Source organism: Oncorhynchus tshawytscha, linkage group LG27, assembly GCF_018296145.1.
Source record: "Oncorhynchus tshawytscha isolate Ot180627B linkage group LG27, Otsh_v2.0, whole genome shotgun sequence".
Classification (NCBI taxonomy): Eukaryota; Metazoa; Chordata; class Actinopteri; order Salmoniformes; family Salmonidae; genus Oncorhynchus; species Oncorhynchus tshawytscha.
In genome coordinates, this window is record NC_056455.1 from 11343863 (window position 1) to 11369006 (window position 25144).

General features: G+C 43.9%; 1 protein-coding gene across 4 annotated transcripts in view; it reads left to right on the forward strand.

Annotated features, from left to right (window-relative positions):
• The window catches only part of LOC112246001 (BAI1-associated protein 3-like), a 39449-nt gene extending 16304 nt beyond the window's left edge, over positions 1-23145 (forward strand). Inside the window, exons 3-35 of one of the 4 annotated variants that reach the window (XM_042307383.1) lie at positions 2113-2200; positions 3415-3498; positions 4191-4298; positions 5252-5311; positions 6262-6328; positions 6772-6985; positions 7124-7168; positions 7278-7355; positions 7553-7661; positions 8549-8656; positions 8736-8828; positions 8936-9039; positions 9289-9406; positions 9671-9795; positions 10643-10733; positions 10819-10875; positions 11027-11124; positions 11254-11305; positions 11478-11629; positions 11834-11957; positions 12303-12443; positions 12642-12737; positions 13225-13440; positions 19149-19217; positions 19368-19447; positions 19618-19726; positions 20297-20371; positions 20469-20552; positions 20918-21038; positions 21160-21283; positions 21445-21650; positions 21802-21924; positions 22033-23145. In XM_042307383.1, the coding sequence (XP_042163317.1) occupies positions 2113-2200; positions 3415-3498; positions 4191-4298; positions 5252-5311; positions 6262-6328; positions 6772-6985; positions 7124-7168; positions 7278-7355; positions 7553-7661; positions 8549-8656; positions 8736-8828; positions 8936-9039; positions 9289-9406; positions 9671-9795; positions 10643-10733; positions 10819-10875; positions 11027-11124; positions 11254-11305; positions 11478-11629; positions 11834-11957; positions 12303-12443; positions 12642-12737; positions 13225-13440; positions 19149-19217; positions 19368-19447; positions 19618-19726; positions 20297-20371; positions 20469-20552; positions 20918-21038; positions 21160-21283; positions 21445-21650; positions 21802-21878 (3373 nt within the window). In that variant the 3' untranslated portion in view covers positions 21879-21924; positions 22033-23145. Of the gene's footprint in view, positions 1-431; positions 566-2112; positions 2201-3414; positions 3499-4190; positions 4299-5251; positions 5312-6261; positions 6329-6771; positions 6986-7123; positions 7169-7277; positions 7356-7552; positions 7662-8548; positions 8657-8735; positions 8829-8935; positions 9040-9288; positions 9407-9670; positions 9796-10642; positions 10734-10818; positions 10876-11026; positions 11125-11253; positions 11306-11477; positions 11630-11833; positions 11958-12302; positions 12444-12641; positions 12738-13224; positions 13441-19148; positions 19218-19367; positions 19448-19617; positions 19727-19927; positions 20372-20468; positions 20553-20917; positions 21039-21159; positions 21284-21444; positions 21651-21801; positions 21925-22032 lie in introns of those variants that run through there. The other 3 variants (XM_042307384.1, XM_042307382.1, XR_006080123.1) reach the window with 3 other exon arrangements.
• Positions 23146-25144: the final 1999 nt, after the last annotated feature.

Genomic DNA, 25144 nt, shown 5'->3' on the forward strand with positions numbered 1-25144 from the left:
TGTCATCCTCGTCCTGTACTAAACGTACCCTGGCCACAAATAATCAGGGGTGTTACCAACCACCACCTCCTGCTCCCTGGAGACAGTGTCTCAGACAGGGGCGTGGAATGCAATGCATGGGGAGATCAGTGGGCGCTGTGTCGGCTGCCAGCAGACTGCCACGCACCCGCTGTGATGTGACAGGCAGCGCTAATAAAGGTGCGTGACTGAGAGGGGGCCATGTGGACAGCTCCTCTGTCCTCTCTCTGCATAATGAGACAGGGGGTCTGGGCTAGGAGACAGTGGGGGGGGTGCTCTGCCATACAACTCATTCTAGAACACTCCTCTAGTCTGGGGAGGGAGGAAAAGAGGGGAGGGGGAGAGGGGGAGGGGGTATTCCCAAGGTGTTCAGTTGTGCCAGTGAATCCCTCCAACCACGAATGTGCCTCATCACCATGGCGACTGGGGATATGAAATTAGCAAGTGGCAGGAGTCCAGGAATTCACCAGCTCAGAGAGGGAAAAAAATCTAATGTATTTTGTATCTTCCCTGGATTAGAATAACGTAATGTTCGATGGCAGACATGGTAGGATGGCTTTGAATCTTTGTTGAACTTCATATTAAGTGTAGTGCAGTGAGATGATTCTTATTGAATCACCACAGATGGGCTGCTGTCTCACCTTCTATCCACTGTCTGTTTATACTGGTCTTAGGCTACCATAAATTCCCAGACACACACGTTATTTAAGTGATAATGCCAGAGAAGCCGTTATTTGGAGGATGTATTGGCACGGGTGTTGTTAGGCCCGAGACGAAGTTGGGGGCTGGCAAACTGTAGCAATATATCCTCCAACCACCGGCTTCGAGGGCAATATCACGTTTATAACAACGGGTTCTCAACATATTGAAATAATGCTTAACATATTTTAATTAAAATGAATTTATTCATACTATTTCATCCTTCCACAAGATATAGTCCCGAAATAAATCTAGGGTTGCTGCCCAAGCCGGCTGGTCGTTCGTTCTATCAGTTCGGTTGCCAGAGACGCGACCCAGTCGTTCAGTATTTTTGTTCTGTATCTATGGACGTGACCCAGTCATTCGTTCTAAATGTTCCATTGCCATACTGGCTGGCAATGTTCTTATCCCTTGCTTGCTAGCTAGCCAACTATGACTAACTTACAGTCACGTCAAACAGTGCAGACAGAATAACAATAGCAATTTGTTTATACTGGTTTCTAGTGACATTTAACAATGAGCTAATGAGGCATGATTTCGCTGGCATAGAAAATGTGCTCTCTCGTTAGGACTCTGTTGTTTAGAGGAGCTAGCCAACAACACAGCTAACACAATAACTTGAAACTGAAGCTGTTAAGACTGCAAACTAGCTGCACTTAATTTAGTTTGACCTTTTTTCAATTGACATTTCTTTGTAAATATCCATAAAAAACGCTGCATGCCTCTCTCTCTCGTCCCAACCCCTACACGTTCATTACTATGGGACAGTTGGATGAACATTGAAACAATTTTGCAAATGTTGGTTTATACAAATCTCCCCGTTGAAAACGAAATGTTAGTCTAAAAGAAATGTGAGATAATGTCTAGATGCTGTTTATAGTGGATATCAAGTGTATAACTTTCCTGCCTGGGTTTATGAGACAGTGGATTGCACAGTCAGATGGAACAGAGTAAAATAGGAATTTTAATGTCATAGATTTAGCCGGTGGTAATTTGTGGAATAGACACGTCTGGAATGCGCTTTTATCCAATCAGCATTCAGGATTAGACCCACCGGTTGTATGATGACAGACCATTCCCCTCAGACTTGTTGCTGCAGGAAGTAATGTCTGTCTAGTCTAGTGAAAGGACAGGGCTACTGAATCATGTATAATGTAACAGTTTGTTCATGATACTCTACTGTATGTGCTGCTGGTTGTGATTGACAGCTCAGCTTTAGGTCTCCTTTAGTCTTTTGCTAAATGGAAACCAGGCATTAAGAAAGCATTTCTCTATATAGACCTTTTAGGACAGTTTTGTTTCTATAATCTTAACAGAAAATTCCTAAATCATATTTAACAGAAAGTGTCAAATGAGAATTTAATTGACAGTGTTATCCCTCTGTATGTTTTACAGGCTGTCTGAGGGGAATGGAGAGTTCTTTGTGCGTATGAATGGCATCCTCCAGAAACAAGAGAATCTGCTGCGTGCTGCCCAGGCGGAGGTAAACCCTAAACCTCCTTATGTTTATTTAAAGGGGCAGTGCAGTCAAAAATGCATTTTTTTTTGTAATTTTTTAAATATATTTAAGTAGGATAATGCCCTTTTAGTTGTGTAGCTTCAAAAAACGAACAACAAAAAATAACTGGAATTTCAGCCTGTTCAGGTGGGATGGAGTTTTTGGCCCACTGCATGACATCACAATCTGATCTGATTATTCTGACCAATGACCAGTCATCTTTTATTTGCATATGTATCCTCTTACTTTGAAGGGGTAGGCTCTAGAGTCTAGACGATCCTATCTGCCAGTCAGGGCTGTGCATATAAATATATTTACATTTGTGTCAACACGCCCACAAAATCAGATTGAGCAATGATAAAAAGTATATGTTGAGTTATTTTCATGTATTAACTACACACAGGGATTTTTTTAGACAGTGATGAAAAAAAGACAGCATGGGGGATTTAAGCAGGAAGTTCCTTGAAATGAAAATCCTTTTTTTTTAAGGAGACTATAGAGGAAAGGTCTTGGGTAGTATACACATACTTTGCTCTCGCCGGTCCCCTCTGCTATGCCTATGTAACGGGGGTCAATGTGCTGCCAACAGCTTAACTTCCTCCATTGTCCGACTGCCCCACACTGGGCTCGAACCAGCGATCCTCTGTTTCGCAACACACGTGACCGCCCTCCTTAACAACGTTCCACCCGAAACGTACTGGCTGGATCCCTCGGTCGGGTACATTTCAAGCTATTTGTGAAGCTAGCTTACGGTACGTTCGTAACTCTGTGTTACACAGTGGGCTGTGGGGACAGACGGACAAGGTTGAGAAGGACGCTCAAAAGGATGGAGGCTCAGCTGTCACAAGAAGCTGCTCTCCATGGCTCTCTACCCCCTCACTTCCCACACAAGAGGAAATAGACTGGGACAGAATGGGGTGCTATTAAGATGTTTATCCGAGACCACTTGTTTTCCACCCTCTTCAGCTATTAAAGTGGTGAAAGGGGAACAAAAAGAAAATCAATGATGCATTCATTGCCTCTGTCTGATTGTGTGCCGCGTTTGAAGGCGAAAGTGTTTGGTTGGCGATAACAGCTCATTGTGACTTAACCTCACAACCCTTTCCAAGCCTTATTGAAGCAGTCATGGTGATGGAGCCTGCTTAAGGGAGATTGTGTGGCTCTGAGGTTTAAAGTTATCTCTCTGTGTGTCTCCGCAGTGCGAAGGGGAAGGTAACACAGCCGTACCACCAGCAGAGCACGTAGACCAGGCCTTCGTTCCAGAGAGGTCCAGCAGGAGAGAGGTGAGTAGCCTGGACTCCCTATAGGGTAGAACATTAAGCTCTAGCGATGGAGGGGTATTTTACTTGTTATTGGCCTTTTCTCATATTGTAACGCGATTCGTCTTCCTCTGACGAGGAGTATGACGGATCGGACCAATATGCAGTGTGGTACATTGATGTTTATTAACACTGAACACAAAAAAAATAAAAAATAACAAGGAGAAAGAAAGAAAACAAAACACTTCTGTCTGGTGATGACACAGAGACAGAAAACAATCACCCACAACTAAAATGGGGAAAACAGGCTACCTAAGTATGATTCTCAATCAGAGACAACGGACGACACCTGCCTCTGATTGAGAACCATACCAGGCCAAACACATAAATACTACATAGAAAAAAGAACATAGACTACCCACCCCAACTCACGCCCTGACCGAACTAACACAAAGACATAATAAAGGAACTAAGGTCAGAACGTGACACATATCTAGCTCCCCAACTAGAATCTAGTGTTCTGACCCAGTTTGCCTCTATCCTCACACGGCTGTAGCTAGCTACACTGTTGCGTAAACCTCACACATGGTTAGCTACAGTAAGGTCACATCATTCTATTGACAGAGACATGTTTCCCAGCTCTTATTTAGCAGTGACCCTGCTCTAAGAAAGAAAAATGGTGGTTTAAGGCATTCACTGAGGTTGTTTTCTTCCAGCTGGACCTCCTGTATGAAGAGGCTGTTTACACGGTAGTCAACAGGGTGGGCGTGCCCTCGCCAGAGTACGTCACCAATGAAGGCGACATCTTCAGTTATCTGCTGAAGGTACACACACTCCTTTGATCGGCTAAACAGCCCACCTGGCCAAACTCTCTCACACACACACACACACACACGCACACGCACACACACACGCACACACACACGCACACACACACACACACACACACACACACACACACACACACACACACACACACACACACACACACACACACACACACACACACACACACACACACACGGCAGAGACCAACAAACACTTACTCTCATACAGATAAGCACACACACACTTATGAATGCACCCTAGTGTGCTGTAATTTACACTTCAAATACTGACCAATAAAATAGACAAGACCAGAAAGAGCCAAGTAAGCTGAAATAATTACTGCTGGAAAACAAACAGCAGAAATCAGATTGTCTCGTCATGTGACTCCTGTTGTAAACCCCTCCTCTAATCTCTGTCCTCACCAACTGATCCTAGAGGTTCAGTCTGGCGGTAGAGAGCCATGTTTGCTTTGAGACATCTGTAGGAGACTGAGCAGATGTGCTTTGGCTTAGAGCTGATTAAACATCAAAGCCCAGGCCCACTGAGTATTGATGTTCAGCTGTAATATTACATCCATTCAGACTCTGTCACTCCAAAGCTGCATCCTTGCTTCCTCTGTCGCTCTCTGCTTGAGGTGGTGGACCAGGGCACATGTCCCCATGCTTTGAAGTGACCCCTGGTTCTCTTTGGCCTTTTGAAGATAGTGAGATTAAACCTGTACAGCCATCTTGGGTCGGGCTTATGAGAACGCAAATCATTGGCAAGGGATGTAATGCTTATCACCATTGTATTATTGTTTCAAATAGTTTTAAAGTTATGCTGTGGTTTATAAAGCATGCAGGTCAAAATTCAGGCAGGAGTACAGTTGGATGTGTATTGCAAATATGCTCACAGACCTATGAGACTCTCTTGCAAAGAGAACCCTTTTCCACTGTCGTCCCTCTCCTAGGTATTTGATATGGGTCAGGAGGAACATGACATCATTCTGCAGAGAGTCCAAGAATCCAAGGTGAGATGCTTTGTTCCACTTCCCATCTTGTCAATTTCCATCTCCTGTCTCCTCTCCTGCCACTTCCTGTATCTCCCATCCGCAGACACACGCCATGTAAGCTGTATGAACAATATAGCACCGCTGAGTTGTCACTGTGAGGATCTTCCTGTCTGCACCATATAATGTGCCTTTCTTTTGTGTTTAGCTATACACTGAGTTTACAAAACTGCTCTTTCCATGACATAGACTGACCAGGTGAATCCAGGTGAAAGCTATGATCCCTTATTGATGTCACTTGTTCAATTCAATTCAATCAGTGTAGGTGAAGGGGAGGAGACAGGTTAAAGAAGGATTTTGAAGAACTGAGAACTGAATTGTGTGTGCCATTCAGAGGGTGAGTGGGCAAGACAACATATTTAAGTGCCTTTGAACGGGGCATGGTAGTCGGCATGGTAGCCCACTTTGTATGATGCCCTTGACTACCAGCAACCTTTCAAATGTCAGTTTGAAAGAGATGCTGGGCTCTTCTGCAAGAGTCCTTGATAGGTTGTGTGCAGAGAAGAACATATTGTGCCTTTTAACTGTTCCATCCTACAATGATCTCTGTTTCTCGCTGGCACAGCAGTGTCTTTCCACTATAGTGACACACAAAGCCCTGGCATTATACACCAGACAAAGAAAACACACATGGATTATTCTCTCTTGACAGACTCACGTCTCACACTGCAGTGATCGCTGGTATCTTGTTTACCACTGATGAAAGTGTATTTGTCTAGTTAAAGAATCAGAATCAAAATAAAGTTCACCGACTAGCTGTTGTTTTCAACGTGCACTCTATCTATGCCATGTTCAAGGACCCGGTTTTGGAATGCAGCGTGCTTATGGATCGCTTCAGCGAGATGTCTCACTAATGCATGACTCTTAGCTTGTGTACGTACTACTGTTACTTTGTGCACTTTGTTTTGCAGAGAGCCAGTTTCACCATGAGAGTGTCTGTCATGAAAGGGAAAAATCTAATGGCGAAGGATGCAAATGGTGAGGGGTGTTTGTGTTCATTTACTGCTATTGATGGGAAGCAGCATTTGTTTTCTGTGCGTGGATATGAAATGTCATCGTATCCATTTGCCAACTCCAACTCCAACTCCCCATTGACAATGAACGCAATTGTTTATTATTGAAATAAGATTAGAACATTTTCAGATCAACTATATTGAGTGAGACACATTGTTCTTTCTGCCTGGAAGAAAAATAAAAACCTCTCATGACACAGTGGTTCAACCAAGACACTAGAACTATCATCACGTCACTGTCCACTTTAGACAACACTGGACCACTTTGTCTAAAAGTACACAGGCTTCTATTACTAGCAGACCAATTGCTTTTGATTCCTGAACCTCAATAAGGTACATCGCTGTCATTCTAACAGTATAATCTCAGTGTGTCTCTGTATTAGTTTAACCCTTACTGTGCCTGGGTAGGGTACAGCGACCCCTATTGCATGCTGGGAATCCTCCTGGGCCAGAGCCCCCGGGAGACAGAGGAGAAGAAGGAGAGGAAGTTCAGCTTCAGGAAGAGGAAGGAGAAGCTGGAGAAGAGGTCCAGTACCAAGGAGGTTCTAGCAGCCACGTGCATCCAGGTGACTGAGGTCAAGCCAGAGACTCTCAACCCAGTCTGGAATGAGCACTTTGTTTTGTAAGTACAGAGTGCTGACGGTACCCCGATTCTGGAAGTTGTTGGCAGAACGCTTGACATTTCTATGCGTCTCAGAGCCTAACTGTAACAATGTTTGTTTACACAATGTTCAATTATTATATTTCCTTCTTCCAATAGTGACATTGATGATGTCCACAGTGATCTACTGCATATGGACATATGGTAAGATTCAACACAGTGTGTGGGGCCTTTCCACTCTCAGTCCAAATTCCAGGTTCCTGAAAACGTCCTACTAACCAACGGTCCTAATAACCTTTGCTCTTCTTCTCAGGGACCACGACGATGACGTCTCTGTCGCAGAGGCCTGCAAAAAACTGAATGAAGTCAGCGGACTTAGAGGAATGGGCAGGTAGAACAGGCTTCTGTTTGCTAATGATAAAGTCGGTGAAATAGGCCCTTTAATATAGTGAATGGAGGTCTTGACTGTCAGGTCATTGAGACGCAGTGCTGGTTGATTGCTCTGTGTTATATTTCATGTGTTCATCAGTGCCTTATCCCACCAGGTATTTTAAGCAGATTGTATTCATCAGTGCCTTATCCCACCAGGTATTTTAAGCAGATTGCCAAATCTGTGCGGTCCAATGGAACGTCGTCATCAGGATCATCTGAGGACAATGCTGATGACTTCCTGGGCTGCATCAACATTCCAGTGAATGTAATTATTTAAAGTTACAGTGCTTTCACTTCCCAACTGCTGTCTACTGGTAATGTTTCTTCTTTTATACAGTAGTAATATGTCTTACTTGATGCAGTTTATATTTGTATCTATTAGCTATTATAAGTGTTAACTAACATTTTATTGATTATACTCCTCCAAATTTGGTTCCTGGCTCACTGTCTATCAGAGAGGCGCAAACACCCGTTATTCATTTATTGTAAATCCATCATAAAGAGTGTGAAGTTTCGGCCTTCACCTTCATCAGACCGGAACGACACTCGGTTTTAATGGATTTTGAGTAAATTATAGTTTTATAATGTATGAGAGTGTCGCGCCTCCACCTCTAAAGACATCCACTATTATTTATGGCAGCACCTCTGTTTCAGTTGTTTGAGCACAACACCTTTTTTTCCTGGCTTAGTGTCTAGCCCATGGGCAGGCCCTAGGATCAATATACAAAAAATCTCTATATATATATTTAGGAATTCAGTCGGGGTCTCAACTTACTGTTGAGAGTTAGAATAGTAGAATAGAAAAAGTGGAATTTTCAACTTTGGCAGTTTTTCCTCTTGTTATGTCAGTCACTGATAGTCAGTCAATTATCCCATTTCAGCTAAAAAATGTAGATTGCTAAGTTAGCTTAGCGGCCAGCTATCTAAACTTTGTATCAGTCTCACTCAGATATCACATTAAAAACTGCTAACGTATCTCTCCACCCCATGGAAGAATGTATAGAATTGCAGGAAATTAGCTGTGAAACAGGATGTGGGTTCGCAGACCAGCGAGCAACTGCGGCCCCTCATGATGAGTTCAGACTTTTTGTTGTCCCCACCCTCATCAAAGTTGCCCATCCCTGATCTAGCCTGTTCGTTGTTCGCCTATAGGAGGTTCCTGTGATGGGATATGACAAGTGGTTTAAGCTGGAGCCCCGGTCCAGTGCCTCCAAGGTCCAGGGAGAATGTCACCTGATTCTGAGGCTCTTCACTACCCAGGTAGCTACTACACTCTCTCTGCTCCACAGTACCTGTGTAGTCTATCCAAGTCACTTGATCATTCCACTTTGTTCCCCAGAGAGACACTACACTGAGTAAGAGGGAATCGAAAGAAGTCATTCATAAGAAGATGCTGAGTCAGATTCTGGAGTACGAGCACGCTCATATTCAGGTGAAACTCTACTATACAGTGCATTCTATTATCAAGTAAAATGACAGAAATGGCTATGGATGGTTTCCTTATGCTATCCATGTAAATCATCTGGTTTTTCTTTCCAGAAAGAGCCTTATAACTGGAATGGGCAGGTGAGTCCTCCAGCATGGACTGTGCTGTCCCATCATGCTGTGCAAACTGACCTCTCGCCCCTGCAACAGGCCATCATGTAAGTAGCTACAATAGTAACACTTCATTGTAGATCATATGCCAAAGGTATTGCGGTGATCCAAATGAGAAAATCTAAGTTATGCCAAGCTGGTGGAACCTGTGCCAATGAAGTACCACATTTTTAATTATGAGTTGCACCTTTTCCTTCCTAGTCCTTTTAGGTCTGAAACCATTCATCTCAGCTGAGAGGTGAAGGTCATGTTATGTACAGCAGATGTATAGTAGTATGTATTGCTCTGGTCTTCAGTCGCTGGCAGTGCTATAGCAGCCACCACCGGTCCCAGAGGATGTGCTACACTCTGCTGCTGAGGCTCCTGAGGACCATCGATGCAGAGTGGGATCCCCAAGCTGTGCAGGGAGACCTGGTAGGCCTACTGTCTCCTCACAGCTCCCCTCTGGCTCGCAATCACCTTTCGTCTGGCATTAGGACACCTCATTAACTCACCACTCAACATCCATCATCCTATGACCTAGGGGTCTGTTATTCAATAAAAACCTGGTTGTTTCGGTGCGGTACTTTTTCTGGAAGCTAGACTGAAGCCCAGAAGTCTGTCTGAATGTGCTGTTATTGGCTAGATCGATCATTGTGAGGTTGAGTGATGTGATGATGATGTACTTCCTGTGTTCAGGAGCGGCAGCTGTCGGACAGCTTCAGGCTGTACACGGACCACTGTCTGTGTCTGATGAAGAGTATGCGCCAGGTGTTCCCCTGCGCCAGTCCAGCCGCCGTCACACGCTGCGAGCTCATGCTGAGGTAAACTCATACCACAGGAGGCTGGTGAGGGGAGGAAGTCTCATAGTAACGGCTGGAATGGAATGCATGGAATCACATTAAACCATATGGAAAACGTGTTTCATGTGTTTGATACCATTCCGTTCCAGCCATTACTATGAGCACGTGCTCCCCAATTAAGGTGCCACCAGCCACCTGTGACTCCACCTGTGACACCACCCCTTCTCTCTCTCAACACATCACGGCATCAAACACTCGCCAGCGCTGTCATACCAGACCAAACACTCAACCAAGTCACTAGAATAAAACCACAGACAGAGTACCTAGAACAGTCAAGCCAATAGGAGGGCAGGGTGACTAAGTCATAAGCCTATTGGGAGGGTTTTCTACTTGAATGGTGGTCGACTGTGCCAATAAAAGCAGGCTCATGTTGAGGCTCATGTTGCTATGCTCTTTCTCTGTTAGCAGCCCAACGGGGCACTGTACTTCTGTGTCGCACAGACCAGATGAATGGAGATCCTGCAGGGCCTTTTCCAATGAGATTTCAAAGTCTGCCCAGTGATTGACACTCCTACAGAGATCTCTGTGTATTGTGGACACAGACGACACACAAAAAAAATATGTACTCAAACACATACTAATCGTTCTTGCTGTCAGTCACCTTGACGTAAGAAGGCTGACAGAGATGACAGGCTAGGCCAGTCAGGGTTGTCTGTTCCAGCAATCATTTGGAACATTTGTGTCCATCAATCGTTTTGATTAACTACAAATCACCTTGCAATTGTGCCTTTTTGTCTTTTACTCAGTAATGAGTTGTTGGGCTACAATAACAGGGCCATGTTTCTCTCCCTTTGTGTTTGTGACTCAGGGGTGTAGGACACATGCAGACCATGCCGGCCTTCAAGACTGCGTGCCCCCTTCGAAATGAACTGCATTTGGAAATTGCCACTGTTGTCAAGGTACAACATAAATATAAGGAAGACCTGTTAGCGTTACCACTGTTGCCTGACTAATTCGAATGACTGCAATCTTTGATTTCAACAGAAAGGTACAGTGGAGTGGTACGAGAGCACAATTTCACAATTCAAACCAGAGGATGGGGTAAGTTGACACCATAAGAATGGATAACACACAAAGTCATACAAATAAAGAGAGTCGCGCATTCTATATATAAACTCCCAGTCATTTATTGGGTAACACATGGATGGGCCTGTCGGGGTTGTGTGTGAGCTGTAGTGTGTCGATTCTATAGGCTCTAGAGGAGCAGCTGAGGAGACTGGTCCAGGTGGTGGATGCAGTGTGTGCAGATGTACAGAGGGGACAGAACGTCTACAACAAGCTCTTCTACAGGTACACAAACAGTCCCTGCAGTTTATTGTGTTAATCAAGGACGGTGACAGGGCGAACTTGACTTTTAAGTAGATTATGTCAAATAGCAAGTGAATCCTGTTCTTTGTTTTGTCTTTTTAACCCCCCTAGTGCTGTGAAAGTGGATTTCTTCAGCATCGCATATAGACAGCTGGAGAAACTGGTGAGAATTCCTTTGACACCAAAAGGGATAGAACCTGCCAACATCTTTATCCATACATGATGATATACAGTATACTGATGCATATAGTGTTCCTGTATGTTCAGCATGCGTGTATCCTCACCGTTGACCCTTGACCTCTGAGATGGGGTGACTGACCCCTGTGCTCCCCCAGGTCGCGGACGACGTGAGCGTTGCCATGGAGAAGGTGTGTGGCACTCTGGAGCAGGAGAGCTCCAGGCTAACTCAGACCATGGGAGAGACTCTGTTAGAGCTCTACATGTCTCTGAAAATACTCAAACGCTTCAGCGAGTTCCTCCCTCTCAGGTGAGTTTGTGATCACCCTGCCACCCGGTCAGACTGGTGGATGGTGGATGTTCAGCTTGGTTGCATTGAACTTTTAGAAAACAGAAAGATTGATTAGATGTTGTTATTGCTTGGTGATTTGATCTTGCATTGAACTTCTCCATGTGCTTGAACATACAGTAGATTAGCTAAATGTCAGGTGGTTAATGAGTATTTCTCTCTCAGGGACGCTAAGATGATGGCCTTGACTGGCTATCACAACTGGTTTAAGACGTCTATCCACAAGTGGCTGCAGATAGTCCATGACAAGGCTTGTGACAGGATCCGCAGAGCAGTAGACATGGACCAGGTGAGAAAGGCGTTTTATGGAAGTGTCTGTAGAGATTGCTTTTCCATGAAAAGAGAAACCATGGAACATACGGCAATCAGGATATCTATTACACTTCTACAGCAGAACCCATTGATGATCTGTAACCCACCATGATGTTTCTATCTAATGTACTCGGAATATGAGTTAGTTTCTGTGTACTGTACCTGTGTGTCAGTGTATTTCTAGTACAGTACATGTGCATGACTTTCTATAAGCTGTTGTTCATAGAGTGTGTGTGTGTGTGTGTGTGTGTGTGTGTGTGTGTGTGTGTGTGTGTGTGTGTGTGTGTGTGTGTGTGTGTGTGTGTGTGTGTGTACTGAGCAGCTGGAGCCAGTACAGCAGGCCAAACACAGCTCCTCGGCGGTGGATGTGACAGCGTGTTTCAGCCAGGTGCGGGAGTTCTGGAAACAGATGTCCTGGCCAGACTCTGCAGGGGCCTTCATCTTTGTCACCCGCCTGACAGACGTGAGTGCCACCGCCACACACACACACACACACACACACACACACACACAAGTGCATGCTTTCACACACGCTACACATTCAGAGACAGTGTAAGAAGCTCTACAATCACAAACAACCAGAGCAGAAAGAAAATAATGCAAATTGAGGGTTTCACTCTCGATGATGATGATGGTGAGTGAGATGTTGTCTGTGTTGCAGAATTTCTGCAGCGAGGCCGTGTGTTACTCAGAGATGATAAAGCGCAAGATTGAGAGGAGCCAGCAGGGTCGAGACATCAAGAGCCTGACAGTGCAGGTAACGCCTGTGGGAAGGCAGGAAGGAAGGGGGGCTTCAGGACGTGGGAAGTAAATGTCAGAGAGCGTTCTTTCCCTGGCAACACAAAGACCTCAGCGGGTTGTCCGCAGCGTAATATGTTTGGTCTACTTCAGTGGAAGCTGCTTAGAGGAGAACGGATCATAATAATGGCTGGAATAGAGTAAATGGAATGGTATCATAAAAAAGGTTTTCATGGGTTTGATACCATTCCATTCACTCCATTCCGTCCATTAGAATCCATTCCAGCCATTATTATGAGCCCTCAGCAGCCTCCACTGGTCTACTTACCGTCTTGCCTCTTTTCATTGTCAATCATTTACTCTCTCCCCCAATCCCCTACCTGCCTCTTTTTTTTTTAGCCCTGCCTCTTTTCCGTCCTTTGTTTCCCTCAACCATTCTCGACCTTTCCTCTGGCTTTCTCTTCTTCCCTCTACTAATGTACTTCCTGGATCTTGGTGTGGGCTAGCTGTGCATCGCCCTGAACAACACAGAGCATGTGCGTGTGTTCCTGGGCCACCTGCCTCGGGACCTGGACTGGCAGGGCGTGGAGCAGGCCATGGAGGAGTCTTGCGGGGCAGAGGGGAAGGAGCAGGTCAACAAGGCCCTGAACGGACAGCTCTACAACGTGGATGCGGACCTACAGAGGGAGGCCAAGCGCCTCATCACCCACCTCACAGACAAGGTCCCTCCATCTCACTAAACTATCCTCTCTGTCAGTCATACTTAGTAACCAGTCATCAAATCAAATTATTCACATGCGCCGAATACAACAGGAATACCTTACAGTGAAATGCTTACTTACGAGCCCCAAACCAACAATGCAATTTAAAAAATAAATAAAAATAAACATTATTGAATAAGAATAAGAAATAAAAGGAACAAGTAATTAAAGAGCAGCAGTAAAATAACAATAGCGAGACTATATACAGGGGAGTACAGAGTCCATGTGCAGGGGCACCGATTAGTCGTGGTAATTGAGGTAATATAATGCAAATAGTCTGGGTAGCGACTGTCTTGGTGTGTCTGGACCATGTTAGTTTGTTGGTGATGTGGACACCAAGGAACTTGAAGCTCTCAACCTGCTCCACTACAGCCCCGTCGATGAGAATGGGGGTGTGCTCAGTCCTCTTTTTCCTGTAGTCCACAATCATCTCCTTTGTTTTGATCACATTGAGGTAGAGGTTGTTGTCCTGGCACCACACAGCCAGGTCTCTGACCTCCTCCCTATAGGCTGTCTCGTCGTTGTCGATGATCAGGCCTACCACTGTTGTGTGATCGGCAAACTTAATGATGGTGTTGGAGTCGTGTCTGGCCGTGCAGTCATGAGTGAACAGGCAGTACAGGAGGGGACTGAGCACGCACGCCTGAGGGGCCCCTGTGTTGAGGATCAGCGTGGTGGATGTGTTGTTACCTAACCTTACCACCTGGGGGCGGCCCGTCAGGAAGTCCAGGATCCAGTTGCAGAGGGAGGTGTTTAGTCCCAGGGTCCTGAGCTTATTGATGAGCTTTGATGGTACTATGGTGTTGAACGTGGAGCTGTAGTCAATGAATAGCATTCTCACATAGGTGTTCCTTTTTTCCAGGTGGGAAAGGGCAGTGTAGAGTGCAATATAGATTGCATCATCTGTCGATCTGTTAGGGCAAATTGGAGTGGGTCTAGGGTTACTGGGATAATGGTGTTGATGTGAGCCATGGCCAGCCTTTCAAAAGCAGTTCATAGCTACAGACGTGTCATTTAGGCAGGTTACCTTAGTGTTCTTGGGCACAGGGACTATGGTTGTCTGCTTAAAACATGTTGGTATTACGGACTCAGACAGGGGGAGGCTGAAAATGTCAGTATTTTTGTATTTGTATTTATTATGCATCCCCATTAGCAAAATGAAGGCAGTTTATACAATTTTAAAACATTACAATACATTCACAGATTTCACAACACACTGTGTGTCCTCAGGCCCCTACTCCACCAGTACCACATATCTACATTACTAAATCTCTGTGTGTGTGTGTGTGTGTGTGTGTGTGTGTGTGTGTGTGTGTGTGTGTGTGTGTGTGTGTGTGTGTGTTTGCATGTGTCTGTGCCAATGTTTGTGTTGCTTCACAGCCCCCGCTGTTTCATAAGGTTGCGTCAGTTACTTGATGTGGAATAGAGTTCCATGTAGTCATGGTCTTTGTAGTACGTTGTGCCTCCCAAAGTCTGTTCTGGACTTGGGGACTGTGAAGAGACCTCTTGCGGCATATCTTGTGGGGTATGCATGAGTGTCCGAGCTGTGTGCCAGTAGTTTCGACAGACAGCTCAGTGCATTCAACATGTCAATACCTCTCATAAATAAAAGTAGTGATGAAGTCAATCTCTCCACATTCAGCCAGGAGAGATTGACATGCATATTATTAATATTAGCTCTCTGTGTACATCCAAGGGCCAGCCGTGCTGCCCTGTTCTGAGCTAATTGCAATTTTCCTAAGTCCTTTTTTGTGGCACCTGACCACACAACTGAACAGTAGTCAAGGTGTGACAAAACTAGGGCCTGTAGGACCTGCATTGTTGATAGTGTTGTTAAGAAGGCAGAGCATCGCTTTATTATAGACAGACATCTCCCCATCTTAGCCACTTCTGCATCAATATGTTTTGACCATGACTGTTTACAATCTAGTGTTACTCTAAGCAGTTTAGTCATTTCAACTTGCTTAATTTCCACATGATTTATTACAAGATTTAGTTGAGGTTTAGGGTATTAGTGTTTATGTTCCAAATACAATTATTTTAGGTTTATAAATATTTAGGGCTAACTTTGTAACGATCTTCTTCATCTGAGGAACAGGAATAGGAAGGATCAGACCAATATGCAGCGTGGTATGTGTCCATGTTAAATTGATTTACAACTGAACACAAAATAACAAATGTGAAACAACGAAAATCGAAACAGTTCTGTATGGTGAAAACACAGAAAACAACTACCCACAAATCATAGTGGGAAAACAGGCTGCCTAAGTATGGTTCTCAATCAGAGACAACGATTGACAGCTGCCTCTGATTGGGAACCATGCCAGGCCAAACACAGAAATACAAAACCTAGAATGCCCACCCCAACTCACGCCCTGACCAAACTAAAACAGAGACATAAAAAAGGAACTAAGGTCAGGACGTGACAAACTTATTCCTTGCCACCCACTCTGAAACTAACTGCAGCTCTTTGTTGAGTGTTGCAGTCATTTCAGTCGCTGTAGTAGCTGACGTGTATAGTGTTGAGTCATCCGCATACATAGAAACTCTGGCTTTACTCAAAGTCAGTGGCATGTCATGAGTAAAAATTTAAAAAAGGGGCCTAAACAGCTACCCTGGGGAATTCCTGATTCTAACTGGATTATATTTGATAGACTTCCATTAAAGAACACCCTCTGTGTTCTGTTAGACAAGTAACTCTTTATCCACATTATAGCAGGGGGTGTAAAGCCATAACACATGTGTTTTTCCAGCAGTAGACTATGATCGGTCATGACAAAAGCTGCACTGAAGTCTAACAAGACAGCCCCCACAATCATTTTATCATCGATTTCTCTCAGACAATCATCAGTCATTTGTGTAATTGCTGTGCTTGTTGAGTGTCCTTCCCTATAAGCATTCTGAAATTCTGTTGTCAATTTGTTTACTGTAAAATAGCATTGTATCTGGTCAAACTCTATTTTTTCAGGAAGTTTACTAAGGGATGCTAACAGGCTGATTAGTTTACTATTTGAGCCAGTAAAGGGGGCTTTGCTATTCTTGGGTAGCGGAATGACTTTAGCCTCCCTCCAGGCCTGAGGGCACACACTTTCTAGTAGGCTTAAATTGAAGATGTGGCAATATCGTCTGCTATTATCCTCAGTAATTTTCCATCTAGATTGTCAGACCCTGGTGGCTTGTCATTGTTGATAGACAACAATAATCTTTTCACCTCTTCCACACTGACTTTACGGAATTCAAAAGTACAATTATTGTCTTTCATAATTTGGTCTGATATATGTGGATGTGTAGTGTTAATGTTTGTTGCTGGCATGTCATCCCTAAGTTTGCCTATCTTGCCAATGAAAAAGTAATTCAAGTAGTTTGCAATATCAGTGTGCTTTGTGATGAATGAGCCATCTGATTCAATAAATGAAGGAGCTGAGTTGGCTTTTTTCCCCCAAAAAAATGAATTTAAGGTGCCCCTAAGCTTTTTACTATCATTTTTTTATATAATGTATCTTTGTTTCATAGTGTAGTTTATTTTTCTTTTTTCTTTAGTTTAGTCACATGATTTCTAAATTTGAAGTACATTTCCCAGTCAGTTGGGCTACCAGACTTAATTGCCATACCTTTTGCCTCAACCCCCTCAACCATACACCTTTTCAATTCCTCATCAATCCAAAGGGATTTAACCGCTTTTACAGTCATTTTCTTAATGGGTGCATGCTTATTAGTAACTGGAATATGTATTTTCATAAATGCGTCAAGTGCAGCGTCTGGTTGCTCCTCATTACACACCACAGACCAGCAAATATTCTTTACATCATCAACATATGAATGATGACAAAACTTATTGTATGACCTTTTGTATGACCTCTTATACACTATATTAGGCCCAGCCTTTGGAACTTTGATTTTCCTAGATATGGCTATTATATTGTGATCACTATATCCTATGGATTTGGATATTGCTTTAAAGCAATACATTTTGAGGATTTAATTCCTGTGCTGTTTGTAACTACCCTGGTAGGGTGACTGACAACCTGATACAGGTTGCAGGCACTGGTTACAGTTGGAAGTTTTTTCCTGAGTGAGCAGCTAGATGAAAGCCAGTCAATAAATTGAATACATTAAATTAAATAACCCAGAAAATATTATTCTCTGATGATATCACATACATTATCAAGCATTTCATACATATTATCCAGATACTGACTGTTAGCACTTGGTGGTCTATAGCAGCTTCCCACAAGAATGGGCTTTAGGTGAGGCAGATGAACCTGTAGCCATGTTAGTGACATTAGATCCTCTCTAAGCTTTACAGGAATGTGGTTCTGAATATAAACAGCAACACCTCCTCCGTTGGCGTTTCTGTCTTTTCGGTAGATGTTATAACCATGTATTGCTACCACTGTATCATCAAACGTATTATCTAAGTGAGTTTCAGAGATAGTCAGAATATGAATGTCATCCGTTACAAGCAAGTTATTGACTTCATGGACCTTGTTTCTTAGGATACATATGTTAATATGGGCTATTTTTAGCACTTTTCTGGGTTGCTTGATTGTTTTTAATGCTTTACTGGGAGCTTATCAGAGGTAGACTTACTCATGTTATTTACATTGGATCTGATAGTGCAGGGTGAGTTGCATAAAGTGGTCTTGCTACTATTGCACACCGCCTCAGTGCTAACAGTGTAACTCTGGTTTATAGGCTCATGATTACTGCATACAATAGCTGTAGGATAAACAGATGTGTTTGGTGCAATTAGGGGCACATAAATTGAATTACTTACATTGTGTTTGCCAATGCCCTAAGATCATGTACATTTGATGCAGCATTATGATGCAGCATTATACCTACAATGCTAGGGATTAACTGAGCTGGTCCTGGATCATTTACCAGTCATTGTTTCATCGCAGCCTTGAAATGCGTGGACAGAGTACAGGAGCCAAGATGATTTGGATGGACTCCGTCATTCCTGTAGAGTATCTTCTGTTTCCAGAAGGTGTCAAAGTTATCAATAAAAGTGACTCCAGCAGAGCTACAGTAGTCTTTTAGCCAGATGTGTATTGCCAGCAGTCTCCTGAATCTTTCACACCCACTGACCAACGATGGTACTGGACTTGAAATTATTGGCCGTTTTTTGGAGTCTTTTAATGCTAAAATCAGTTCTTTAAAATCAATTTTCAAATGTTCCGAGCTAGCCCTCCTTATGTCGTTTGACCCCACATGGACTACGACAGTGTTAGCTGACCAACTGAAAAGGGTCAGTGAAGACACTCGCCAGTTGGTCAGCTCAGGCTCGCAGTACACGTCCTGGTAATCAATCTGGCCCTGTGGCCTTGTGAATGTTGACACAGGCAAGGGACACAGGCATGCATGTCAATATCAGTTTCCATGAGAACGGGTTACGTAAATGATGTTTTTTTGGGGCGTTTGCGGGAGCTTGTTTGGAGTGCAAGACGGTCGGGGGTTTCACATTTGGGACTATTGCATTGGTTCCATTGCGTCAGGCAACCTTAATCCAGCACAGCTAAAGTATTTCAAAGAAAACAAATACTATGTGAACCCAGGTTTGGTTACGTAATACTGTATGATATGGTATACTAAAATGGGGTCTTGCCTGGTAACCGTTGTCACAATGCCTTGAACAGAGAGGTAATTGTGATATTGTGTGTTTCTAGATGCTTTCAGAGCTGAAGAGGTACCTCCAACACATCAGCCTGTCCCCTGACTCCATCAACAACGATGATGTAAGACTGAACAGTACATTGTGCTCCGCTTCTGTCATGGAGCAGCAACCTCTCTGCTTTCTTTCTTTGTCCTTTCTGGGTTGGAAGACATTTCCTCAATAAGCTTCCCCCTAAGATGGGACACTGTTCTGTGACATTGTTCTGTTTCAGGCCGTGTCCCCCCTCATGAAGTACTTACGTGACACTTTAGTCATCCTCAGCGAGTCTCTGGTGAAGGAGAATCTGGCTAGGTAATTACCTGCTGTGTCACGTCTTTATCTAGATGAGCATCTTAGACATGCACACAATAATGATACCCCTCTGACACATTATGCTGTAGTACTGGTCATTATCTAGCCATTATGATCACTTGACATACAGCGGATTGTTGTCTAACTGTGTTCTCCTGTCTTCTGCATAGAGTTCTCCTCGGCATGTGGGAGCTGCTCCTCAGAATGATCCTAGATACGGTGGCGGAGAACATGGGAGTCCAGGTGGAGTTCTACAACCGCTTCCAGTACACTGTGGAGGTCAGTGGTCTGTCTGTCTCTCTCTCTCTCTCTCTCTCTCTCTCTCTCTCTCTCTCAGTTGACCACAGAGACAGGGAGAATCTCAGTAGGGGCCTATTTCCCCTTCTTCCTCATCTTCCTCCTCCTCTTCACCATTATCAGCTACTGTATCCTTGCTAATTACTTGTGTGTTATAATTTCCATACCACTGATATTCATCAGGTCTCCCGGCTGCTCAGTCCCTGCTGAGGAGAGTCCCCACCAGAATGGCAATGTGACAGTTCCTGTATTCTAATGGAGCATAGAGCTGGCAAGGGACACACGACAGATTTGGATGAAAAGTTGTGAAAATGCAAAGCTGCGTGGGTAGAACATGTGGTGTGTTCCATGGTGATCTCCTTCTACTGGGGGATTCACGCTGTCAGCGAGGATACATACCGGTCTGCTAATATCCTCTGACATATGCTCCAACCAAAGGCGTTACTTATAATTACCGCAGTTAATTAGCTAGTCATGCCAGTCGAACAGAGCGGAGTATCAGAACATGTAACCTGAAAACTGAAACCTTCTCCGCCACAATGCTCCTTTCAGGCCCTGGTGCAGTTCTTCTGTGCTGATGGAAAGGGACTTGCCATAGAAGATCTGAAGAACCATGTCGACTACAAGGTGAGAGAACCAAGGGTTTATGTACCATCTAGCCTTTTTTAGTGGGGGTTGTTCAGCTGGTTCCTGACGAGCCCCCTCCCCACTGCTGTTCCTATAGGCTCTTGACGAGGAGCTGAGGCTGAACAAGTGTTCGTCCTTTGAGCTGATCGAGCAGTACTTCCTGGAGAAGATCTCTCAGCAGGTAGTCTGCAGCCTGCTGGGCTGCCACATGTGACTCTAACCCCCAGGCTAGTGTAGTGGGGGAGTGTTGATTAGGAGCTGAAAGATCACAACACATTTTCTTTTTCTTTATCTCTTTAATGCTAATGTGGTCGCTTGCTGTTTTCTGTAACAGCGGTTTATTTTAGAACGCCAGAACAACTTTACAGGCATGTCCACTTACTACAAGCATTTTGCTACACTCGCATTAACATCTGGTAACCATGTGTATGTGACAAATAACATTTGATTTGATGTCCAGGATTCATCATACTGAATGGATGTATAACAATCCAATCAATCAATTATCTGTTTATGTATGAGTTATAATATGGATCTGCCTTTCAGAGAACACTGAAGCACACCCGCTTTGGCCGCGTCAGTGTGAAGTGTTACTATGATGCTTCTGAGCAGAGGCTCACGGTGGAGATCCTGCATGCCGCCGATCTCATTGCCTTGGACGCCAATGGTAAATATCAGAGTTCCATTGGCATGCAGCTCCTTATGCAGAAAGAATGTCAATCCAATCGTCTGTATGAGCCCCTCATTTGTTCCTGTTCCTCTCTCTCTCTCTCTCTGGTGCCACACAGGGCTGAGTGACCCCTTTGTCATCGTGGAGCTCTGTCCCCACCACCTCTTCCCCATGGCCAAGAGCCAGCGCACCCAAGTAAAGCTCAAGACCCTGCACCCAGTATTTGATGAGCTCTTCAATTTGTGAGTGTCTAATCTGCCTTCTGTATGCACTAACAGAGAAGGAAATGTTGGGATTGGTGGATGATATCATAATTCCCTCTTGACAGCAGCTAGATTGAAAAGCAAAATATGGAGATGTAGACTTCAGTTTGACTAATTTTCCTCTATCTGCTGTCCCACAGCCATGTCAGCCCAGAGCAGTACAGGCACAGGTTTGCCTGTCTGACTTTTACTGTGATGGACTATGATTGGCTGTCCACCAACGATTTTGCCGGGGAGGCCTTGGCCCCGCTCAGTGACTTCTGTTGGCCAGGGAGACCCAATGCCTCAGCGGCCGGAAAGACCATCCAGCCGACCATTCTGCACCTGGCCCGGAACAAACCCAGCGGTAGGGAGCAGGGTTAGGGTCAATTTGATTTCAATTCAGTCAATAAATTAAGTAAACCCGTATTCTAATTCCACGTTTTCCTCATTGAAAAGAATTTAGGAACATTTGAATTGTAATTTCATTTTACTTCCTGAATTTACTGAATTGAAAGGAATTGACCCCAACCCTGGAAGGACAGTCCACCGGATAGACTTCAGTACAAAACACCACCCCTCTACTCCTCACTGAGAGGGAACGGGTCCCCAGGGAGGAGAGCCTGTTAAGTCTGGGAAAGGTTTCCTATTACTTCTGTAATCCAACCTAGCGACCCGTTCAATCCAAAGGTAATTGTGGCAGGCGTTGGATGGATGCACTTACGTCTCTGTTTGATCTCTCCATCCAGAGAAGCCAATCATGAGGATTTTGGATGCACGGACGGGAGACGCAGAGGCTCAGGAGTTTGTGAGGAAGCTAAAGGAGATTGAGAAATCCATGGAAGAGGAGTGAAGCTGTCAGCACTGGTCTGGTATATTGGTGTATTCTGACTACGTCTTTGCCACATGTGCTTTTGTACTTGTCGTACTACCCGTATGTTTACAATGTTTACAGTTTTCAAATCCTCTTGTACGTGCACTGAAAATGTCATGCCGAACAAAACACAGTGAGGCATGACTTTTTAAATTGGAATACGAATGTCCTGTCTCTCTGCTGTATTTTTATGCCTCAAATCAAATGCTATTTGTCACATGCGCCGAATACAACAGGTGTAGACTTTACCGTGAAGTGCTTACTTACAAGCCCTTTCCCAACATTGTGGAGTTAAAGTGTCAGAAATATCCAAGGGTCCTATCTGAGAAATCTGAGGAACAGCTTATCCTACAGTGAATATTTTGTTTTCTAAAGAGCTCATTGAATGTTATCTTTGTCATATTATCTCTGTTATATTATCTTTGTTGTATTACATCGCTAATGTTTAACTGAATCAAAAACTAATTTGCAACTGATATGTATTCAGTCGAATCATGTGGGTGGATCAATCGTTGAAAACAAATATACTCAACTACCGTTTCTGAGTGGCGAAGTAGCACAAGGATGTAACACTGCAAGGAAAAGCCATCTGTAGCCAGGTTTTGTAAGTCATCAGAAGGAGTAGTGTCACGTATGGCTGCATTTACACAGGCGGCCCAATTCTGAAATGTTTCAGAACTTTTCACGCCAGCTCTTTTTCAGAGCTGATCTGATTAGTCGAAAGAACAATAAGTTAGGGAAAAGAGATCACAATTTGGCTGCCTGTGTAAACGCAGCCTATGTGACGCCATCTGTGCTCATTGATGATTGGATGTTTATATCTCTTCAGATTATGAACCATATCCCCGAAGAAAAGAGTGTTAAGTCCTCTATTTGTTATATTGTAAATGTGAACTACTTGTCCTTGGATTGTAATGGATTGTGCTGCTGTTCATTGTACCATTCAAATGAAAATGTCTATTAATAAAGATTGTATTTGAATATGATTCACTAGCTCTTATTACATATTGTTCTCCTTAGAAAAATATGTTTCCTTCTTTGTAGTGGACTTGCCCATATGACATCAACATGTTCCTCTTCATGTTGCATGAGTCTTTTTCTAAATGGAAACTAAATGGACTCACAAACATATAGTAGCACTAGACATCTAGAAAAAAAACAGTCCTTTGTGTTTAGTTCTAAATGCCAGGATTCATTTTGATTTCTTCCAGACCGAAAGATTCCGTCTCTGTCGGTCTTGTGTCTGCATGTTCTCTCTCTTCTCTGTCTCTTTGTTTTGCTTTTCTCACTCTGTCTATCTCTGCCCTCCCCCCTCTCTAGCTCTCGCTCTCTCGCTCTCTCGCTCGGCTCTTGTCACTTAGTTTCAAGGCTTACAAAAGGAAACAGCAGATGTCTGTTTACAGGCACTCATTCTCTCTCCCTCTCTCTCCTCACTTCCCTCCGAATGTCATTCTCAGATGCAGGCTTGTCTGCTCCCACCACCTCCACCTCCATTATCCTTCCACTCTCCCTCTTCCTCCATAGTGTTCTCTCTATCATAGTCCTCTTCCGGTTCCCCTCTTGACCTTTCAGACCTTCTATCACCTCAAGAGAGCCACCTTGGACAGAAAACACGCTGCTGCACAACCACAGTGACCCCAAAGAGAAACACTCAGAGTCCAGTAATAAGGGAAGCAAGGTTATGTTGATTATGTCCAATCTATCAAATCATAGAAGTCTGAACCACAATGACCTGGTTACATCCCCATCCGCCAACACACAGACCGGCATGTTGGTGACTGATGGACTTCTGTAATAATATGGGCTAAGATAAATAGATAGATATAGATCGTCAGTGTTTTGATGGATATGTTGGGATGTTTTACAGAGAGAGGGAGTGTTTATTTGGTAATATCAATCAATCAAACAACACCCCAACCCCCAGAAAAAAAAATCACCAAGCCCAATACGGGTATTGGATTGAGTGTGGCCAGTGCTGTGGTGTCTCAGGTGTGATGGGGAGCAGACATTTCATGGTTCTGTAACCCAGACGTCATGCCCTGTGGTCAGAACCTGTTTAATGTAGCTATCATGCCATCTGACAGCTTCAGCTTCCTTACCATTCCATTCAGCTTCATTACCATTCCATTCCACAGCCTCACTCTCCCACCCTCTGATTGGTTCACTGTACTGCAACAGGAATCTACACTACAGCTCAAAACCAACAGGCATGCTTGTATTTTGTCGTTTGTTGATGCAGCAACACGGAGAAGCAATAGGAGGGAATTAGATATATAGTATGACCAAATATATTTCTGTAGATTATACATGGCAGGTAGCCTAGTGGTTAGAGCGTTGGGCCAGTAACTGAAAAGTTGCTATATGAAATCTCCGAGCTGACAAAGTAAAATCTGCCATTTTGCCCCTGAACAAGGCAGTTAACCCACTGTTCCTAGGCCGTCATTGTAAATAAGAATTGGTTCCTAACTGACTTGCCTAATTAAAAAAGAAAATCAATGTAACATTCACACAATTGTTTATTTAACCAGGCAAGTCAGTTAAGAACAAATCCTTATTTTCAATGACAGCCTAGACAGCAGAACAACAGATTTGTACTTTGTCAGCTCAGGGATATGAACTTGCATCCTTTCAGTTACTAGTCCAAAGTTCTAACCACTAGGCTACCCTGCCGCCACAATGAGCTGAAGGCTATTGACATTCAAGGAATGCTGCACATGTGGTAGCCGTATCGCTAAAAAGTAAATTAGGGTAATCTATTTTTCAGTGGAGATAATGATTATTGGGTTGGGTGAGAGGATGCTCAAAACAGCATTTGCATTAATACCCAGACAGTAAGAGCTTTAACCACTGGGTGTCCCCATAGTTTCACAAACCACTTTTTAATCAGTTCAATATTCTGACGTTAGGTGGCACATGGCACTATACTTGGTGATCCACGCTGGATCTCTATTGGTTGAACTCATTACTAAGTCACAATAACATCATGT